Below are 22033 nucleotides of genomic sequence, written 5' to 3' on the forward strand. Positions count from 1 at the left end.
CATAAAATTCATTGTCTGTTGGCCCACTTACTGCACGGGGGTGGGAAATTGGGGGTCAGTGATTGACCAATCAAAATTGTATGTGCGTATACATCTTTGATCTATGCCTATACTGATTGTAAATGATCGAAATAAAGGACAGGGGGCTCCGTCCAATATTTCGATGGGCAGGCCCGTTATCCGTAGCTTACACCGCTGCTAAGTTCATGTACATTTGGCCCCACCCATGGCCACGCCCACTCACAGCATGGCCACGCCCATTTTTTTGCCGCGGCACGCGCATGTACCTCCCCGCCTGGTGCCCACAGGTGCCACTGATCTCCAAGGACCCTAGAAACACCCCTGGCAGCTGCTATGGCTATTGCTAAACCCCTGATTTCAATCCAGTTCAAGTGTGCTTCAAAGTGTACCAGAAATCATAAAATACAGAAAATCAATACTTACCCGGGACTTTCTCCAGCCCCATAAACATGTCTGAGTCCCTCTGCCGTTCAGCCGTGATCAGCCCCGGTAACTGCTTCAGTTGGGTCCAGTCTCGGTCTTCTGTGCAAACATGGACCTGACTGAAGCAGCTACCGGGGCTGATTGCGGCTGAATGGCAGAGGGACTCAGACATGTTTATGGGACTGGAGGAAGTCCCGGGTAAGTATCGATTCTTTGTATTTTATGATCTCTGGTTTGCTTTAAAGCACAGGTGTGGAACTCCAGGCCTGGAGGGCCAGATCCATGCCAGTGTTTAGGATTGACTGAGAAAGAGAGGAATGTGTTCTACCTGATGGACCACGCCTTTCCTGATTCCGACCCATCAATTAATTTGAGCTGTGTCAAAAATGTGTGAGGACCTTGGCCCTCGAAGGACCGGTTTGACATCCCTGCTTTAAAGAGTAACAGAGGCATACATTATTTAACCACTTTGCGACCGCCTAACACCGATCAGTGGCCGCAGAGTGGCTCCCCCAGGACCACCCAAAGCCGCTCTATGCGCAGCGGTGTAAGGGGATGGCTTAGTGACAAAGCTGTCCCCTCCAGTGGCCCACAATGTGATCCCCTCTCAGAGGCTGATGCCTATGGGAGGTGATCACTGCTTGGATCTTGGGGAGTTAGATAAAAAAAAGGAAATATAATAAAAAAAAAAAATCATTTAAAATGAATTTTAAAAAATCACTGCAGCAGCGATCAGAGCCCACCAACAGAAATCTCTGTTGGTGGGCAGAAAAGGGGGGGGGGGCAGACTGACTTAACTGCAGTGTGCTGAGTGCAATAGCCTGGTCACTAGGGGGGTGTAAGCCTGTGATTCTATAAGAGGTACTGTTGCGAAAATCTTAAAATTTAAAACACACACAAATAAGAAGTACATTTCTCCCAGAATAAAATGAGCCATAAATACATTTTCTCCTATGTTATTGTCACTTACAGTAAGTAGTAGAAATCTGGCATTACCGACAGATTTTGGACTAGCCCATCTTCTCATAGGGGGGTTCTCGGGGTTTTCTTTATTTTTAAAAGCACTTCGTCAATGGCAGTTGCTCCGTCCAACTGCCAAAATAGTGTATGGTGAGCAGGGAGGCTGCCCAGCATCTTTGTATAAATCGTTTTCAGGGAATGTCTTTATAAAGAATACAGGCCATGCTGAGAATCCCCTATGAGGAGATGGACTAGCCCAAAACCTGTCGGTAATATCAGATTTCTACTACCTACTGTAAGTGACAGCAACATAGGAGAAAAGTAATGTATGGCTCATTTTACTCTGGGAGAAATGTACTTCTTATTTGTATGTGTGTGTTTTAATTTTTAAGATTTTCGCCATAGTTCCTCTTTAAGTGGTTACGGCACGGAACACACTAGATGCCATTGTGCACCTTTTGCCGCAGACGTCTTGACCATTTGTGATTTTCCGCATGTTTTTTAAATTGCCCAGCTTTCTGCTTTTTCCTGCACAACACGCGCGTTCGCATACATTATATACTGCTGGAAATGCGGAAAAGTCTCAGAATGATCGTGGCAAAAGTGTGAACACAAAAGCCGATGGAGACCCGGGAATTGCAGGGAAAACGGTCCTGCAAGTGTGTTCCCTGCCTAAAAAAAAAAACAACAGGGAAGGAAAGATGGGGCCACTAGACCACCAGGTAGATTTTAGGAAATGGGGGACCACTAGATCACCGGGGTTATACAGTGAAGGGCAGGGGGTGGGTGCAAAAGACTGCTCTGGTCTGTGAAGGACAAATGCAAACTGAGAATTAAAAAAACAAACAAAAAAACTACTTTCCCAGGGCTTCTTCCAGCCCTTGGCAGCTGTCCTGAGCCCTCAACGCAGCTCTCCTCCCAGCCTGTGGCCCGGGGTCCCTTCGGGTGCAGATACCGATGGACATCTACTGCGCCTGTACGAGATCCACTCGTGGTCTGCATTGTTCTGCATCTGCGCAGTACACTCCAGACCACGCGAGCGCAACCAACAGCGGTTCTCGCGAAATCGCATGGAGAGGAGACCCCGGCTGCATGTGGAGCTGCAGCGAGAGTACAAAGCGGTTGCCAGGGGCTGGAGGAAACTTCGGGTAGGTTTAAAAAAATAAATAAATTGCTAGCTAGGACCTTCCTTTTAAGGGGGCCAGAGTAGTCAGTCCTGAAGGGGTTAAGATCCAGGGTCTTCCCTCACTTTAGGTTAGTACCTGTTTTTTTGTTTTTGATTGACCTCAGGTTCTTTCCGGATAATTCCGACTCTAGGTTAGAGTAAGAAATACTACTACTGTACTCTTTCTTTTCTGTCCTATCCAAAATTAACAAATAGCTGCTTGGCTGCATTTGCACTGTATTATTTTAGCTGCATGTTTTGTTTAACCCAGTGGAAGCCTAGTGAGTTCCCTAACTCAGCAGCACCACTTCTAAGTTTGTAACTTTGTATCAGCTGCACTTTCCTGCCCTTTTAAAGCTGGCGGAAGTGGTTTAATCTGATTGGCTGACACACCCGGAAGCTCCTGTGGCTTAGGAGAGAAGCTGCGCTATGATTGGCTGGCACACGCTGAATGCGTGGCGTGGATGGCGGAAGTGTGTAGCGTCTCTCTGCGGAAGTGAGCTCCACACCGGGTGAATAGAGAATGGCGCTTAGCGGACGTAAGAAGCTTCTGCAGCTGGTGACCCGGTTTGGGGTGTTGCTTCTCACCCGGTGCCCGTTCTGGTTTTGCTTCAGCCAGCTCATGCTGTATGCGGAGAGAGCGGAGGCCAAGAGGTACTGGCAGTGCATGTGGGAGATGGTGCAGCTGCTGAGGGGTCCCTCCTCTTCCTCCACCCCCTGACACAGGGGTGGTCACTTACCTGTCATTCATTACACCTGACATAGGGAGGGGGCTGCACACTTGCCTGTCATTACACCTAACATAGGGGTGCTGCACACCTGACTGCCTGTCATTCATTCAGCTCCCCTATGCACCTGACATAGGGGAGCTGCACTCCTGCCTGTTATGCATTACATCTGCGTGCACCTGACATAGGGGGGGCTGCACTCGTGACTGCCTGTCATTCATTAGCTCTGTGTGCACCTAACATAGGGGGGCTGCACTCCTGACTGCCTGTCATTTATTAGACCTGCGTGCACCTGACATAGGGGTGCTGCACACCTGACTGCCTGTCATTCATTAGACCTGCGTGCACCTGACATAGAGGAGCTGCACTCCTGCCTGTTATTCATTAGACCTGCGTGCACCTGACATAGGGGGGCTGCACACCTGACTGCCTGTCATTCATTAGACCTGCGTGCACCTGACATAGGGGGGCTGCACACCTGCTTGCCTGTCATTCATTAGACCTGCTTGCACCTGACATAGGGGAGCTGCACTCCTGACTGCCTGTCATTCATTAGCTCGGTGTGCACCTGACATAGGGGGCTTCACATCTGACTGCCTGTCATTCATTAGACTTGCGTGCACCTGACACAGGGAGGCTGCACACCTGACTGCCTGTCATTCATTAGACCTGCGTGCACCTGACATAGGGGGGCTGCACACCTGACTGCCTGTCATTCATTAGACCTGCGTGCACCTGACACAGGGGGCTGCACCCCTGACTGCCTGTCATTCATTAGACCTGCTTGCACCTGACATAGGGGAGCTGCACTCCTGACTGCCTGTCATTCATTAGCTCTGTGTGCACCTGACATAGGGGGCTTCACATCTGACTGCCTGTCATTCATTAGACCTGCGTGCACCTGACATGGGGGGCTGCACACCTGACTGCCTGTCATTCATTAGACCTGGGCGCACCTGACATGGGGGGCTGCACACCTGACTGCCTGTCATTCATTAGACCTGCGTGCACCTGACATAGGAGGGGCTGCACACCTGACTGCCTGTCATTCATTAGACCTGTGTGCACCTGACATAGGGGGGGCTGCACACCTGCCTGCCTGTCATTCATTAGACCTGCGTGCACCTTACATAGGGGGGCTGCACACCTGCTTGCCTGTCATTCATTAGACCTGCGTGCACCTGACATAGGGGGGCTGCACACCTGACTGCCTTTCATTCATTAGACCTGTGTGCACCTGACATAGGGGAGCTGCACACCTGACTGCCTGTCATTCATTAGACCTGCTTGCACCTGACATAGGGGAGCTGCACTCCTGACTGCCTGTCATTCATTAGCTCGGTGTGCACCTGACATAGGGGGCTTCACATCTGACTGCCTGTCATTCATTAGACTTGCGTGCACCTGACACAGGGAGGCTGCACACCTGACTGCCTGTCATTCATTAGACCTGCGTGCACCTGACATAGGGGGGCTGCACACCTGACTGCCTGTCATTCATTAGACCTGCGTGCACCTGACATAGGGGGGGCTGCGCAGCTGCCTGCCTGTCATTCATTAGACTTGCGTGCACCTGACATAGGGGGGCTGTACACCTGCCTGCCTGTCATTCATAAGACCTGCGTGCACCTGACATAGGGGGGCTGCACACCTGACTGCCTGTCATTCATCAGACCTGCGTGCACCTGACATAGGGGAGCTGCACTCCTGACTGCCTGTCATTCATTAGACCTGCGTGCACCTGACATAGGGAGCTGCACACCTGACTGCCTGTCATTCATTAGACCTGCGTGCACCTGACATAGCGTCGCTGCACACCTGCCTGCCTGTCATTCATTAGACCTGCGTGCACCTGACAGGGGGGCTGCACACCTGACTGCCTGTCATTCATTAGACCTGCGTGTACCTGACATAGGGGGCTTCACACCTGACTGCCTGTCATTCATTAGACCTGCGTGCACCTGACATAGGGGAGCTGCACACCTGACTGCCTGTCATTCATTAGACCTGTGTGCACCTGACATAGGGGGAGCTGCACACCTGACTGCCTGTCATTCATTAGACCTGCGTGCACCTGACATAGGGGGGCTTCACACCTGACTGCCTGTCATTCATTAGACCTGCGTGCACCTGACATAGGGGAGCTGCACACCTGACTGCCTGTCATTCATTATACTTGCGTGCACCTGACATAGGGGGGCTGCACTCCTGCCTGTCATTCATTACACCTGCGTGCACCTGACATAGGGGGCCTGCACTCGTGACTGCCTGTCATTCATTAGGTCTGTGTGCACCTAACATAGGGGGGCTGCACTCCTGACTGCCTGTCAGTCATTAGACCTGCGTGCACCTGACATAGGAGGGCTGCACACCTGACTGCCTGTCAGTCATTAGACCTGCGTGCACCTGACATAGGGGAGCTGCACTCCTGACTGCCTGTCATTCATTAGACCTGCGTGCACCTGACATAGGGAGCTGCACACCTGACTGCCTGTCATTCATTAGACCTGCGTGCACCTGACATAGCGTCGCTGCACACCTGCCTGCCTGTCATTCATTAGACCTGCGTGCACCTGACAGGGGGGCTGCACACCTGACTGCCTGTCATTCATTAGACCTGCGTGTACCTGACATAGGGGGCTTCACACCTGACTGCCTGTCATTCATTAGACCTGCGTGCACCTGACATAGGGGAGCTGCACACCTGACTGCCTGTCATTCATTAGACCTGTGTGCACCTGACATAGGGGGAGCTGCACACCTGACTGCCTGTCATTCATTAGACCTGCGTGCACCTGACATAGGGGAGCTGCACACCTGACTGCCTGTCATTCATTATACTTGCGTGCACCTGACATAGGGGGGCTGCACTCCTGCCTGTCATTCATTACACCTGCGTGCACCTGACATAGGGGGCCTGCACTCGTGACTGCCTGTCATTCATTAGGTCTGTGTGCACCTAACATAGGGGGGCTGCACTCCTGACTGCCTGTCAGTCATTAGACCTGCGTGCACCTGACATAGGAGGGCTGCACACCTGACTGCCTGTCAGTCATTAGACCTGCGTGCACCTGACATAGGAGGGCTGCACACCTGACTGCCTGTCATTCATTAGACCTGCGTGCACCTGACATAGGGGGGCTGCACACCTGACGGCCTGTCATTCATTAGACCTGCGTGCACCTGACATAGAGGAGCTGCACACCTGACGGCCTATCATTCATTAGACCTGCGTGCACCTTACATAGGGGAGCTGCACCCCTGGCTGCTTGTCATTCATTAGACCTGCGTGCACCTGACATAGAGGAGCTGCACACCTGACGGCCTATCATTCATTAGACCTGCGTGCACCTTACATAGGGGAGCTGCACCCCTGGCTGCTTGTCATTCATTAGACCTGCATGCACCTGGCATAGGAGGGCTGCACTCCTGACTGCCTTTCATTCATTAGACCTGCGTGCACCTAACATAGGGGGCTGCACTCCTGACTGCCTGTCATTCATTAGACCTGCGTGCACCTTACATAGGGGAGCTGCACTCCTGCCTGCCTTTCATTCATTAGCCCTGCGTGCACCTGACATAGGCGGGCTGCACTCCTGACTGCCTGTCATTCATTAGACCTGCGTGCACCTGACATAGGGAGCTACACATCTGACTGCCTGTCATTCTTTAGACCTGCGTGCACCTGACATAGGGGGGCTGCACTCCTAACTGCCTGCCATTCATTAGACCTGCGTGCACCTGAAATAGGGGGGCTGCACTCCTGACTGCCTGTCATTCATTAGACCTGCATGCACCTGACATAGGGGGGCTGCACACCTGACTGCCTGTCATTCTTTAGACCTGCGTGCACCTGACATAGGGGGACTGCACACCTGCCTGCCTGTCATTCATTAGACCTGCGTGCACCTGACATAGGGGGGCTGCACACCTGAATGCCTGTCATTCATTAGACCTGCGTGCACCTGACATAGGGGGGCTGCACACCTGACGGCCTGTCATTCATTAGACCTGCGTGCATATGACATAGGGGGGGCTGCACACCTGCCTGCCTGTCATTCATTAGACCTGCGTGCACCTGACATAGGGGGGCTGCACACCTGACTGCCTGTCATTCATTAGACCTGTGTGCACCTGACATAGGGGGGCTGCACACCTGAATGCCTGTCATTCATTAGACCTGCGTGCACCTGACATAGGGGGGCTGCACACCTGACTGCGTGCACCTGACATAGGGGGGCTGCACACCTGACTGCCTGTCCTTTATTAGACCTGTGTGCACCTGACATAGGGGGGCTGCACTCCTGACTGCCCGTCATTCATTAGACCTGCGTGCACCTGACATAGGGGGGGCTGCACTCCTGACTGCCTGTCATTCATTAGACCTGCGTGCTCCTGACATTGGAGGGCTGCACTCCTGACTGCCTGTCATTCATTAGACCTGCGTGCACCTGACATAGGGGGGCTGCACACCTGCTTGCCTGTCATTCATTAGACATGCGTGCACCTGACATAGGGGGGCTGCACACCTGACTGCGTGCACCTGACATAGGGGGGCTGCACACCTGACTGCCTGTCATTCATTAGACCTGCGTGCACCTGACATAGGGGGGCTTCACTCCTGACTGCCCGTCATTCATTAGACCTGCGTGCACCTGACATAGGGGGGCTGCACACCTGACTGCCTGTCATTCATTAGACCTGCGTGCACCTGACATAGGGGGGCTGCACTCCTGACTGCCCGTCATTCATTAGACCTGCGTGCACCTGACATAGGGGGGCTGCACACCTGACTGCCCGTCATTCATTAGACCTGCGTGCACCTGACATAGGGGGGCTGCACACCTGACTGCCCGTCATTCATTAGACCTGCGTGCACCTGACATAGGGGGGCTGCACACCTGACTGCCTGTCATTCATTAGACCTGCGTGCTCCTGACATGGGGGGACTGCACTCCTGACTGCCTGTCATTTATTAGACCTGCGTGCACCTGACATAGGGGGGCTGCACACCTGACTGCCTGTCATTCATTAGACCTGCGTGCACCTGACATAGGGGGGCTGCACTCCTGACTGCCTGTAATTCATTAGACCTGCGTGCACCTCACATAGGGGGGCTGCACTCCTGACTGCCTGTCATTCATTAGACCTGCGTGCACCTGACATAGGGGAGCTGCACTCCTGACTGCCTGTCCATTAGCCCTGCTCGCACCTGACTGCCTGTCATTCATTAGCCCTGCGTGCACCTGACATAGGAGGGCTGCACACCTGACTGCCTGTCATTCATTAGACATGCATGCATCTGACATAGGGGAGCTGAAGTTTTTTGGTGCTAGTCTACTTAAGGGGCCCAGCATGAAATCTCATAGGGAACAGTTCTCCAATCATAGTACCCTCCTACCGCACAAATTGCTGTGATTGGTCAAATAGTGTGGTGTAGTTTCCTACAACCTATTGGAAATTTTGCAATTCGAAAGGTTGCCGTCCACCCAATCACGTTACCTGGATTTCCCTATGAGGTTTCTTGCAGGGTCCCCTCAAGAAGACTAGCGCCACTTGTTTTGTTTACTTGCATGCATTTTGGAACTATGTTTGATTATCCAAATTGTAAGTCTTGTGCAGTTGCTTGCAGGTCAAAGGAAGTTGCATCTCACTGTTCATTAGGGATCCAATTTGATTAGAATGTTAATGCAATTTATGAAGCTTGTAAATGGACTAAATGCAGCAGCTGTTGCACTTGACTGGCTTATTTCCACGCTTAATAAATTTGTATCAACTCTGAATTATCAGCATTCCATTGACATCCTTATTTATAATATCTACTTAGATGTTCTCAGTGGCACAGAGTCTTTTGAAAGACAACTTTTTGGTGATTGCTTTTATTCTGCATGAATGAGAAATAATAGGGGTTGAACAATAAACTTGACACAGTTTGAATTCTAAAAGCTAGTGGTTGATTACAAGAGATGGGCTGAAATGTGTCTCTGTATTAGTTACTTGCTCCGTAGTGTACTGGTTACAGCTTCCGGACTGTAGTAATAGAAATCTATGTCCTGTTTGTGGCTGCTTATTCCTGCCAGGGTGTAGATTTCACTTACTACGCTTGCACAGACCTCCGATCTCTCCCTCGCCGCAGACCTCTTGCTCAGCCGTCACTATGACTCTGTGAGATGGCCAGGAGCGGAATTTATTGGCTCCTGACCTCATGATCACTGTGCGTTAATACCATTGGCTCACATTGATGACAGGGTCTGGAGCCAATTAAATGGGCTCCTGACTTGCTCGCAGAGCTCTGCCATCATAGTGACGACAGAGCGAGGGGCCTGCGGTGATTTGTCGGTAAGCTCTGTTTTTCCCAGAACGTCCCTGGGACAGCACCCCTCCTCTGAGACTTGTCTCCCCTCCCAATTCTGGACAGGAAGCTATTAAACAAATTTGCATAATGGACAGCAGTACATGTATAAATACAAGCCACTTACAATGATCCTCAGTTGTTTTTCCTGTCCCGGACAGGAGCGGATGGAGGGGCCTCGTTGCTCCCATGTCAGGTGGCAGGTGCAGCGTGTGGGGCAGGCAAGGACGGGCTGAGCAGGGGACTCAGTGTGCTATGCGCCCAACGTGGTGGAGGCTTCTCCTTGGAGTGCGGAAGTTTTATGGACGGCAGAGCGCTAACCGGAAGTTCCGGCGGAAGCGTGATGACGTCATGTGCAGGCGTCCCACATGACTGGTCACATGATCAGGCCTGATTGCAGGCCCGCGGCGGTGATCATTACGCCTATTGGCTGCTGGGAACAGAGGCAGCTGCTGGCAATTGAGGAGGAGGGTAAGATTTAAAAAGATCTGTTTGTCCATGACTCAATGCTGTTTTGTGGATCATGGAGGACGCCGCAGGCCTTTCCTCACTGCAATCTGCAGGGACTGGCTCTGAACCCTCTCTGGTGAGACATTGTTTGCGCTGTTTCTGCGGATTATGCTGTTTAAGTTACACTGAGGGGACTGATAGTTTTTTCTTATCTTTATATTTCAGCCTAAACTTCCAAAAGCTGACAAAGATAAGGAAAAGGATAAATCATCTCAGTCCACTCTGAGTAAACACTCATCATCCTCCAAAGAAAGACTATGTGCTATCTGCAATAATCGCATATCATCATCTGCTCCTTCATCTAAGAAATTATGTCAGTATTGTACAGATAAAATTGTCAAGGATGAATCCCCAGTAGTTTTCAAAGACTTAATGGGATGGATGCGCTCGGAGATGTCTTCAGCCATAAAAGAAATTAAGGATTCTGCTATAGCTTCATCCTCATCAGCTGTAGCAGATCCTATGGAGGACATCCCCCCCTTTGGAGGGCACTTCCCCTATGGAGGGCACTTCGGCTATTCCTGATGTCACTGTCCCTATACCTTCCCTATCTGTTCCTAAGAGAAAGAGGGGAGACGATTCAGAGGAGTCAGAAAATTCTGGGGAGGAGGGTGAAATATCTTCCTTTGAAGAGATTTCCGCTGAGGATACATCTGATAGACCAGACAAAGGGCAGAAATTTGCTTTTTCTCCGGATCTAATGAAGAATCTGTTATCTGATATGCATACGGCTATGGGTATTACAGTTGAACAGAGAACTTTGACACCCTTGGATCAGATGTACGAAGGTTTGTCAGATCCCCAGTCCAGTTTTATCCCAGTTCATTCTTCTCTAAAAAATATGATTAAGAAGGAGTGGGATGAACCTGAAAAGAGAGCCTTTTGGCCTCGGTCATTAAATCGTAGATACCCGTTTTGTGCGGAGGACCAGAAATTCTGGGGTACATCTCCCAAGCTTGACCCATCTTTTTCCAGGGTGTCAAAGAAAACAGATTTGCAGTTCGAAAATTTTGGAAACTTAAAGGATCCAATTGACAAAAAAGCGGATAATCTCCTCAGAAGAGCATGGGAGTCCTCATCACTAACTTTTAAACCTGCAGTAGCTTCAACAGCAGTGGGTAGGTCCCTGAAATACTGGTTGATGGAAACACAGGACAAGATTGCTTCTGGTGTTCCTAGGGAGGAGATATTGAAGGACTTTCCAAAACTATTCAATTCCACCAATTATCTCACTGATGCAGCAGATGATACGGTGAAGTTGACAGCCAGGACCACGGCTTTAGTAAATTCTGCTAGACGTGGTATATGGGTAAAGACGTGGCAGGGAGATAACTCTTCCCGCTCTAAATTATGTAGTCTACCTTGTGAGGGGGAATTTCTTTTTGGCTCAAAGTTAGAGCAGACTTTGGAAAGAACTGCTGATGCTAAAAAGAATTTTCCTGTTAAAAGGAGGACCTTTCCACCCAAACGCTCCTTTCGTTCCTCTAAACCAGAACAAGACCCCAAGACTTCATCGAGAAAGAGATGGGGTCCAAGTAGGCCTCAGAAAGCCAAATCAAATTTTGCCCATACCTCCCAGCAAAATAAACAATGACGTCAGGATCCCGGCGGGGGGAAGACTGGCCCATTTTTACGAGCAGTGGTTCCTTCTTCCTCAAAATCTCTGGTTACAGAAAATTGTGTTGGAAGGGTATGCCATAGAATTTCAGTATCCCCCCCCCCCCCCCCACGAAGGTTCTGGGTAAATCAGGGGCCAAAGACAGAAATTCAAACAATGGCATTACAAAACGAAGTGATTATGTTACTACAAAAAAGAGTTATCAGAGAGGTCCCATCATGCCAGAAGGGTCAGGGATATTATTCACCGGTCTTTCTTGTAAAAAAGCCTCAGGGGGAGTTCCGCTTCATCCTCAATCTGAAAGGGTTGAACAAAGCCGTAAAATATCGAAGATTCAGGATGGACAATATCACCTCTGTTATAAGTCTGTTACAGAAGGATTGCTTCCTGGCATCATTGGATCTCAAGGACGCCTATCTACACATCCCGATAGAGCTACAGTCTCAGCAGTTCCTAAGGTTTGCCATCAGCATTCAGGAAGAGGTAAGGCACTTCCAGTTTAACGCTTTACCTTTTGGATTAGCCTCGGCTCCTTGGTTGTTCACGAAGGTCATGTCCGAGGTCTTAGCTGTTTTGAGGAAAAGATCTATTAATGTTTTGGCCTACCTGGATGATCTTTTGTTTTGGGGTGAATCAGTAGATTCCTTGAAAATCCAGATTAATTCAGCTCTGGAATTGCTCCAATCTCTAGGATGGCTTATTAACTGGTCTAAATCATCTATTCAACCTAAACAGACTATGGAATATTTAGGTTTTGTTATTTCTACTTGTGATGAGAAAGTGTGTTTGCCTCAGAGAAAGATAACTGCTATTCTTAATACTGTTCTTTCTTTTCAGACCACAGGTGCCATTACGCTAAGAAGGGCTATGTCGGTTCTAGGCCTTCTAACCTCCTCCTTCCCTGCAGTCCAGTGGGGACAACTCCATTCAAGAATACTTCAAAATTGGATCCTAAAAAATTGGAACAGAAAGGTGACGTCCTTAGAAAGAAGGTTGCTAATTCCTTTCAGAGTAAAGGCAGCTCTCAGCTGGTGGCAGAATCCAGTACGTCTGTCCGAAGGTCGACCGTGGTTTTCTCCAGTCGAAAAAATCATGACAACAGACGCCAGCTCCTGGGGATGGGGGGCTCATATAGACTCACTACCAGCACAGGGTCGGTGGTCCACTTTGATGAAAGGAAGATCGTCAAACAGCAGAGAGTTACAGGCAGTATGGATGGGCCTACTTCACTTTCGCAATTACATCAGCCACTGTCATGTTCTAGTACGTTCAGACAACGCCAGTGTAGTGGCATACATCAACAGGCAAGGAGGGACGAAGAGTCACCTTTTATGGTCTCAGACCTCAAAAATCCTATTGTGGGCAGAGAGAAATTTAAAATCCATCAGAGCAGTGCATCTGAGGGGTGTAAACAATTATGTTGCGGATTACCTAAGCAGATCGGCTCTAAAGCAGGATGAGTGGGCCCTGAACTCGGAGGTTTTCCAGGAGATCTGCATGACATGGGCACATCCACAAGTGGATCTGTTTGCAAGGAGGAGCAATGCAAGGTGTCAACTCTTTTGTTCCCTATGGCCCCAGGACAGGCCATGGGCGATAGATGCCTTTTCGATAGATTGGAGTGTCAGACTAATGTATGCTTTTCCCCCTCTATCCCAAATTCCGAAGGTTCTCAGCAAGATTTGTCGAGACAGGGCTCGATTAATTCTGATAGTTCCGTTTTGGCCGAAAAGACCGTGGTTCAGTCTATTGCAGAGGTTATCGATCAGTCCTCCGTTGCTTTTGCCTCAACGTCTGGATCTATTGCAGCAGGGGCCAGTTTTTCATCCAAATCTTCAGCAGATGCATCTCTCTGCATGGAACCTGAGTGGAACATTCTAAAGTCTAAGGGGTTTTCAGATGGTCTTTCGGAAACCTTGATTCAAAGTCGAAAGAAAGTGACAAGAGTAATTTATCAGAAGGCCTGGCGAATCTATAATAGCTGGTGTTTGGAGAGATCTATGGATGTTCATTCATCGACATCAGTTTTAGAATTCCTGCAGGCAGGGTTTGAAAAAGGACTGAGCATTAGTACGTTAAAAGTTCAGACAGCGGCAATCAGTGTTTTCCTACAAAGAAGACTAGCCCAGGAGGAGTTCATTCTTCGTTTTTTTCAGGCAATTAAGAGGTTACGTCCAGTGTTGGTTCCGAGAACCCCATCTTGGGATCTAAACATATTCTTACAGGCTATGTGTGGCCCCCCCTTTGAGCCAATTGACCAAGTTTCGGAAAAAATGTTATCCTTGAAGATGGCATTTCTTCTTGCGATTACTTCGGCAAGAAGGGTAGGAGAGTTACAGGCTTTGTCAAGCCTCCCTACTGTATTATTTCAGAAGACAAGGTTACTTTGAGGCCAGATATTACCTTCCTTCCAAAAGTAGTTTCAACTTTTCACAGAACTCAGGAGATATTTCTTCCTTCATTTTGTGAGAAACAGTCTAATGAGAAAGAAAAACAGCTTCATTGTCTGGACATCAGAAGGTGTCTACTTCAATACTTGGAGAGGTCTAAATCATGGAGGAAGACAGATGCTTTGTTCATCCTGTTTGCTGGAAAGAATAGGGGGCTCCATGCATCAAAGCCAACTATTGCTAGATGGATAAGACAAGCTATTCTAATGGCATATCAATCACAGGGTAAGGTCCTTCCAACATCTGTCAAAGCTCATTCTACAAGAAGTGTCGCAACCTCATGGGCAGAGAGGGCTGGAGCTTCCATCGAGCAGATTTGTAGAGCGGCTACCTGGTCCAGCCAGAACACATTTGTAAAACATTACAGACTAAATTTATTATCAAGTGGTGATCTAGCCTTTGGTAGAAAAGTTCTACAGGCAGTAGTCCCACCCTGAGAATCTTGTTTATCGTCTCAGAGGAGGGGTGCTGTCCCAGGGACGTTCTGGGAAAGACCACACTTACCTTCGGTAAGGTCTTTTCCAGTAGTCCAGGGGACAGCACCCCTACTTCCCACCCTATGTGGGAAACTATTAAGAAGAAATTTTGCAAGCATCGTATGGTGAGTCCGGGTCATCTTTGTTATTACTGAGGATCATTGTAAGTGGCTTGTATTTATACATGTACTGCTGTCCATTATGCAAATTTGTTTGTTTAATAGCTTCCTGTCCAGAATTGGGAGTGGAGACAAGTCTCAGAGGAGGGGTGCTGTCCCCTGGACTACTGGAAAAGACCTTACCCGAAGGTAAGTGTGGTCTTTTTGGTACCAGCAGTCTCTGGTCCTTACCTTAAGGGGGAAGAGACTGATGGTACGCAAAGTGGTTAAAGGAACACTATAGATTAAAATGTGTTTTGTTTTGTTTTTTAAACTGGGATGGGATTAGTTTGTCAAGTGTTCCTAACTACTGATGTATGTATAACTTTCACTGCTAATCTCTTAATTTAATGTTATCAAATGCCTTTCACAATTCACTGACCGGAGGGTGATGGGTCAGGGTGACTGACCAGTGAATCATGAGGGGAGGGGGAATCCCTCTCCGTACATCTGTTAACCCTGTGTGTACTTTATATCTTTATTAGATGACAAATCTCACTACCTGAAAGGACAACTGTAATGCAGGAGATATGTAGGCTGCCATATTTATTTTCTTTTTAAAGTGGACCTGAACTCTTGCACAGGACAGAAGGAAAATGTAGAGAAATACACCCTGAAAGTATTTAGAGAGTTTAGCCCCCTCTCATTTGTGTCTAATCACAAGTTGTAATTTGATTCTTTCCTTGTGTCACATGACTGCCTCTGGCAGATAAACCCATTTGAAAGCACAGGCTGTAAACAATATGTCTCCTTCCATGAATCAGGAAGTAGAAACTGTGCAAATTTCTTTTAGTATTTGTATCAGCAACAAAGAAATGTTTTTTTTTTGTTTAAAAGTTATTATGCTGTTGTATCTTTTAGACAAGAGGAGTTCTGAGTTCAGGTTCACTTTAAACAATACCAGTTGCCTGGCAGACCTACTGGTCCATTTGGCTGCAGTAGTGTTTGAATCACACCAGAAACAAGCATGCAACTAATCTTGTCAGTTCTGACAATGTCAGAAATGCTTGATATGCTATGTGCTTGTTCAGGGTCTATGGCTAAAAGTATTATAGGCAGAGGATGAGCAAGGATATTCAGGAAACTTGTATTATTTAAAAGGAAATAAATATGGTAGCCTCCATATCCCTCTCATTACAGTTGTCCTTTAAACTGCAGCTGCTTGTCTCTCTGTATGAGGCTAGGAACATACTAGGCAGAATCGCATATGCGTTTTTCCACTATGTGCTATGGAAAATGCATATGCCTAGTGCGTTCCTACCCTTGTCCAGAGAGGGATGGCTGTCTGGGGAGAATAATGCACTGAGAGCAGAGGAAATGTATCTTTTATGTCCAGCATAAACATTTGTAATTGTGTGTGAAATAGGTGATAATGCAGGATTTTCATGCAAAAAGTGTTTTTTTTTTTTTTTTTTTTTTTTTTTTTTTTGCTTTCAAAGAAAAATACTCTGTGGTCTTATATGCAGAGACCAGCACTGGCTGTGTCGCATTTCCTCATGAAGCACAGACTCACCTTTGCTATTGATTTGTTCCAATGCAGCTAAAATATACACAGAACAAATTACAGCTTTGGCCTCTGATATTTAACATGAAAAGTAGGAAAATGCTACTCAAACATATTGCTATGTAAATGTGTTCAAAGGCGACCAATTGCTGGAACTGTATCTTTGTATTGCTGATGCTTGCATGTAGTTGTATTGTATGTCCTGTTTTCTTTTTCTTCACACTTGCCCTGTACTTGCCAAAACCAATTCCGGGCACGGCCCAGTCGTGCTTGGTGAAATAAAAGATTCTGATTCTGAACTACTTAGACATTATTTGTACATTGTCGTTTTAGAGCACTTGGTTATTGATGGTGTTCCTTAAAAGGGATACTGTAGGGGGGTCAGGGGAAAATGAGTTGAACTTACCCGGGGCTTCTAACTGTCCCCCGCAGGCATCCTGTGTTGGCGCAGCCACTCACCGATGCTCCGGCCCCGCTACCGGTTCACTTCTGGAATTTCAGACTTTAAAGTCTGAAAACCACTGCGCCTGCGTTGCTGTGTCCTCGATCCCGCTGATGTCATCAAGAGCGCACAGCGCAGGACCAGTATGGTCTGTGTCTGCGCAGTACACTCCTGGTGACATCAGCGGGAGCGAGGACACGGGCGTGCAGGCGCAGTGGTTTTCTGACTTAAAAGTCAGAAATTCCAGAAGTGAACTGGAGGCGGGCCGGAGCATCGGTGAGCGGCTGCGCCAACACAGGATGTCTGCGGGGGACCATTAGAAGCCCCGGGTAAGTTCAGCTCATTTTCCCCTGACCCCCTACAGTATCCCTTTAAGGGCACTGCCTCTGAGGGCTGGCGCTCTGAGCGCTTTTCAGATCGCCAGCGCTTTGAAAAGCACTTGGCAACTGAAACCCTTTGAAGGTGTTCCCACAGCAGCATTGTGATTTTTCTAAAAACTCAAATGTGGTGCATGTAGCCTTTTTTGGAGTGACTCCGCTTGAATGAAGCCTCTTTCAGGGCTTGTTAACACGGCAGACGTTTTTGTTATTCTTTTAAGCGCAGGCGATTTTTCAAAATCTCCCTGAAAGCGCTTATACCATGATTCTCTATGTGATAGTTCATATCTAAGCGGTTCGTTTCCGATCCGTTTAGCTAAGCGGTGCCTAAACCATTTTCGAGGCGATTCCGCTTCAATACATGGTATAGGAAAACCGCAAAACGCTCACAAAGCCGCTTTGTGCAGTGATTGCGTTCGCGTTTTTAAGAATAAATACATTTAATTATTTTCCGGATCAAAGAGTTCACTTCCTGACTTGCGTCAGGGAGTGAATTACGAAAACGCTCAGGAAAAAACGCGCCAGGAATCGGAAAGAAAAAAACGCCTCCAATAAGCCCACTGCAGACGGACACACGAGCCGAACGCAATGTGAACAAGGCCTCACAGTGGGCTGTTGTGTTATAATGCAACGTTAAAGTTACAACGCAACAAAAAGCAGTAACACAGATTAACGCTGCATTACCATCGCATACAGTAAAGCATACAGGCAATGAAAGGTATGCTTTCCTGTATCTGGTAACGTGTGCGTTTAAAGGTAAAAGTAGTGCGTTACCATAAAGCTACACGTTATAATGCGACACTAACATCGCACAGTGAATGGCCAATAGGATTAGCATTGCAGTGCGGCAAGCTGCGTTATAAGACTTTATAATGCAGTTCCGCAATGTCCCACTGTGAATGAGGCCTGCATGAGCAAAAACGCTCATCCATTCAAAAATGGCTCTGAAAATCACTTGACAAAATAGCTATTGCAAATCCCTAAGAGATGTACAAGGAAGCATCCGCAAACCAGAACAGGATGAGGTAAAAAAGGCTGAAAAGTTTATTTGAAAAAATCCACAGACAAGGCAATAAAATCACAGGATCAACTAATTCTAACTTATCCTGCACCGACTGGTATTATGATTGGGGGTAGAACGTCATGAACCTTCTTGCTGCAAATCCCTAAGAGCTAGCAATAGAAATAGTGATTTTGGTGTGCACTAGCCCTGACACTGGAGACCAGGCTTTAAATCTCGGCTCCTTCTGTTCAGTAAGCCTGCACCTATTCAGCAAGGAGACCTCGGGCAAGTCTCCCTAACACTGCTACTTCCTATAGAGCGCGTCCTAGTGGCTGCAGCTCTGGCCTAACACTGCTACTGCCTGTAGAGCGCCCCTAGTGGCTGCAGCTCTGGCCTAACACTGCTACTGCCTATAGAGCGCCCCCTAGTGGCTGCAGCTCTGGCCTAACACTGCTACTGCCTATAGAGCCCCCCTAGTGGCTGCAGCTCTGGCCTAACACTGCTACTGCCTATAGAGCGCCCCCTAGTGGCTGCAGCTCTGGCCTAACACTGCTACTGCCTGTAGAGCGTGCCCTAGTGGCTGCAGCTCTGGCCCAACACTGCTACTGCCTATAGAGCACGTCCTAGTGGCTGCAGCTCCGGCCTAACACTGCTACTGCCTATAGAGCACGTCCTAGTGGCTGCAGCTCCGGCCTAACACTGCTACTGCCTATAGAGCGCGTCCTAGTGGCTGCAGCTCTGGCCTAACACTGCTACTGCCTGTAGAGCACCCCTAGTGGCTGCAGCTCTGGCCTAACACTGCTACTGCCTATAGAGCGCCCCCTAGTGGCTGCAGCTCTGGCCTAACACTGCTACTGCCTATAGAGCCCCCCTAGTGGCTGCAGCTCTGGCCTAACACTGCTACTGCCTATAGAGCGCGTCCTAGTGGCTGCAGCTCTGGCCTAACACTGCTACTGCCTATAGAGCGCCCCCTACTGGCTGCAGCTCTGGCCTAACACTGCTACTGCCTGTAGAGCGTGCCCTAGTGGCTGCAGCTCTGGCCTAACACTGCTACTGCCTATAGAGCACTCCCTAGTGTCTGCAGCTCCGGCCTAACACTGCTACTGCCTATAGAGCACGTCCTAGTGGCTGCAGCTCCGGCCTAACACTGCTACTGCCTATAGAGCGTGTCCTAGTGGCTGCAGCTCTGGCCTAACACTGCTACCTTCTATAGAGCACGTCCTAGTGGTTGCAGCTCTGGCCTAACACTGCTACTGCCTATAGAGCACGTCCTAGTGGCTGCAGCTCTGGCCTAACACTGCTACTGCCTATAGAGCACTCCCTAGTGTCTGCAGCTCCGGCCTAACACTGCTACTGCCTATAGAGCACTCTCTAGTGGCTGCAGCTCTGGCCTAACACTGCTACTGCCTATAGAGCACGTCCTAGTGGCTGCAGCTCTGGCCTAACACTGCTACTGCCTATAGAAGCGCGCCCTAGTGGCTGCAGCTCTGGCCTAACACTGCTACTGCCTATAGAGCACTCCCTAGTGGCTGCAGCTCTGGCCTAACACTGCTACTGCCTATAGAGCACGTCCTAGTGGCTGCAGCTCCGGCCTAACACTGCTACTGCCTATAGAGCGTGTCCTAGTGGCTGCAGCTCTGGCCTAACACTGCTACCTTCTATAGAGCACGTCCTAGTGGTTGCAGCTCTGGCCTAACACTGCTACTGCCTATAGAGCACGTCCTAGTGGCTGCAGCTCTGGCCTAACACTGCTACTGCCTATAGAGCACTCCCTAGTGTCTGCAGCTCCGGCCTAACACTGCTACTGCCTATAGAGCACTCTCTAGTGGCTGCAGCTCTGGCCTAACACTGCTACTGCCTATAGAGCACGTCCTAGTGGCTGCAGCTCTGGCCTAACACTGCTACTGCCTATAGAAGCGCGTCCTAGTGGCTGCAGCTCTGGCCTAACACTGCTACTGCCTATAGAGCACTCCCTAGTGGCTGCAGCTCTGGCCTAACACTGCTACTGCCTATAGAGCACGTCCTAGTGGCTGCAGCTCCGGCCTAACACTGCTACTGCCTATAGAGCACTCCCTAGTGTCTGCAGCTCCGGCCTAACACTGCTACTGCCTATAGAGCACTCCCTAGTGGCTGCAGCTCTGGCCTAACACTGCTACCTTCTATAGAGCGTGTCCTAGTGGTTGCAGCTCTGGCCTAACACTGCTACAACCAATAGAGCGCGTCCTAGTGGCTGCAGCTCTGGGGCTTTTAGCCTTCCTGGGAAAAAAGCGCAATAATAAATGTTCTATCTCGTCTTGTCACATGAAGCAGAATACATTTAACCTCGCACGGGGGAGGGGGATGGGCGCGCATTTGTATAATGTATCCCCAGTATAGATAGCTATGCATTATGTCCCCAGTATAGCCAGGTGTCCCCCGCATTTCCAGCAGCCTTTACTCGAACCTGCAATGAGCAGCTCCAGCCCCCTCCGCTCTGGCCAGCATCCTCGCTTGCACTGACTCATAAGTTCCGGGTCGCAGCATGATGATGTCATCAAGCCGGGACCCGACACTTAAGTCAGAGCAAGCAGAGATGCTGGCCACAGAGCGGAGGGGAGCTACGATCACCGGGTAACTATAGGAAGGTGAGTCTCCGCCCCTTTCTTCCCCCTCCTACCACCGCTTCTCAATAGTGATCACTATGATCGGCCAGCGATGGTAGTGATCAGGAGCCAATCGCCATGGCTCCTGATCACTGAAGGGAGATGGCATATGACAACTTAAAGGGGTTCTGTTGACTTTTTTAAAACAAAAACTGCCACTTACCTGGGGCATCTATTGACCGCTGCTGCTGGAATGTCCCGCGCCGTCCTCTTCCGATGGCATTGGTGTAATTATTCGTCTAACTAGATGAATAGAATTGTGGCTGCGCGGCCATGGCTGCGTGTGTCAGCAGGAACTAACTGCGCAGGCGCAGTATGAAGGTTCCCTGTACTGCGCCTACGCAGTAAGCTCCCGCTGACACACGCAGCCATGGCCGCGCAGCCGCACTTCTTTTCATCTAGTTAGATGGATAATTACACCGGTGACGGCGGTGGGGAACGGAGCATCGCAAGAGGGCGGCGCGGGACACTCCAGCTGCAGGGGCCAATAGAAGCCCCAGGTAAGTGGCAGTTTTTGTTTTAAAAAAACGTCCACAGAACACCTCTGGCGTAAATCCTACGCCGCTTCAGAGTGCATACACACATCAGACTATAGTCTTTGGAAAATGAAAGATCACAGACCAATCTTACCACCATTCATGTAGTATGAGAGCCATACTCTACACAGTCTATTCTATTGCGCTGAACTCCCCATCAGATAAACATCTTTGCAAGATGCTGCACACACAGATGCTGTACAGACACAAAAGATCAGTATCAGGGCTGTGGAGTCGGAGTCAGGAAAAAATGCAACGACTCCGACTCCTAATGAATTTGTAACTGTAATTAAAATAGAAAATATGATAATGTTCTATTTCTCAGATAATAGTAATTAAAAATAATCTATATATACAGTAATAGCTGTGCTTAGTCCACAAAAATGAAATAAACCAATCAAAAATAGTTACTTGTGCTCTGTATTTTTAAGGTCAGATATACATATCTGATTGTGACTGTACAGTATATATGATGTGTACACAGGAATCTCTTATATATACTAAATAACATCTATGTTGTAAGTATAAAGCCTGATGTGTAGCCGTGTCACTAATAGAGATGGTCAATGAGATGGAAATAATTCTGCATTGATGCTGATTTATGCACCCCCTTTGCTCATGAAATCAAATAATTTGATAAGTTGTTAAAATTTGGTTTGGTGACTACA

General features: G+C 48.8%; 1 protein-coding gene across 1 annotated transcript in view; it reads left to right on the forward strand.

Moving 5' to 3' along the window:
* Positions 1-3041: 3041 nt before the first annotated feature.
* The window catches only part of TMEM101 (transmembrane protein 101), a 48437-nt gene continuing 29445 nt past the window's right edge, over positions 3042-22033 (forward strand). The window contains exon 1 of the mRNA XM_068264173.1: positions 3042-3223. Coding sequence (XP_068120274.1) covers positions 3093-3223 — 131 coding nt within the window. The 5' untranslated portion in view covers positions 3042-3092. The remainder of the gene's footprint in view (positions 3224-22033) is intronic.

This window comes from Hyperolius riggenbachi, chromosome 12 (genome assembly GCF_040937935.1).
Source record: "Hyperolius riggenbachi isolate aHypRig1 chromosome 12, aHypRig1.pri, whole genome shotgun sequence".
In the NCBI taxonomy this organism is placed as follows: Eukaryota; Metazoa; Chordata; class Amphibia; order Anura; family Hyperoliidae; genus Hyperolius; species Hyperolius riggenbachi.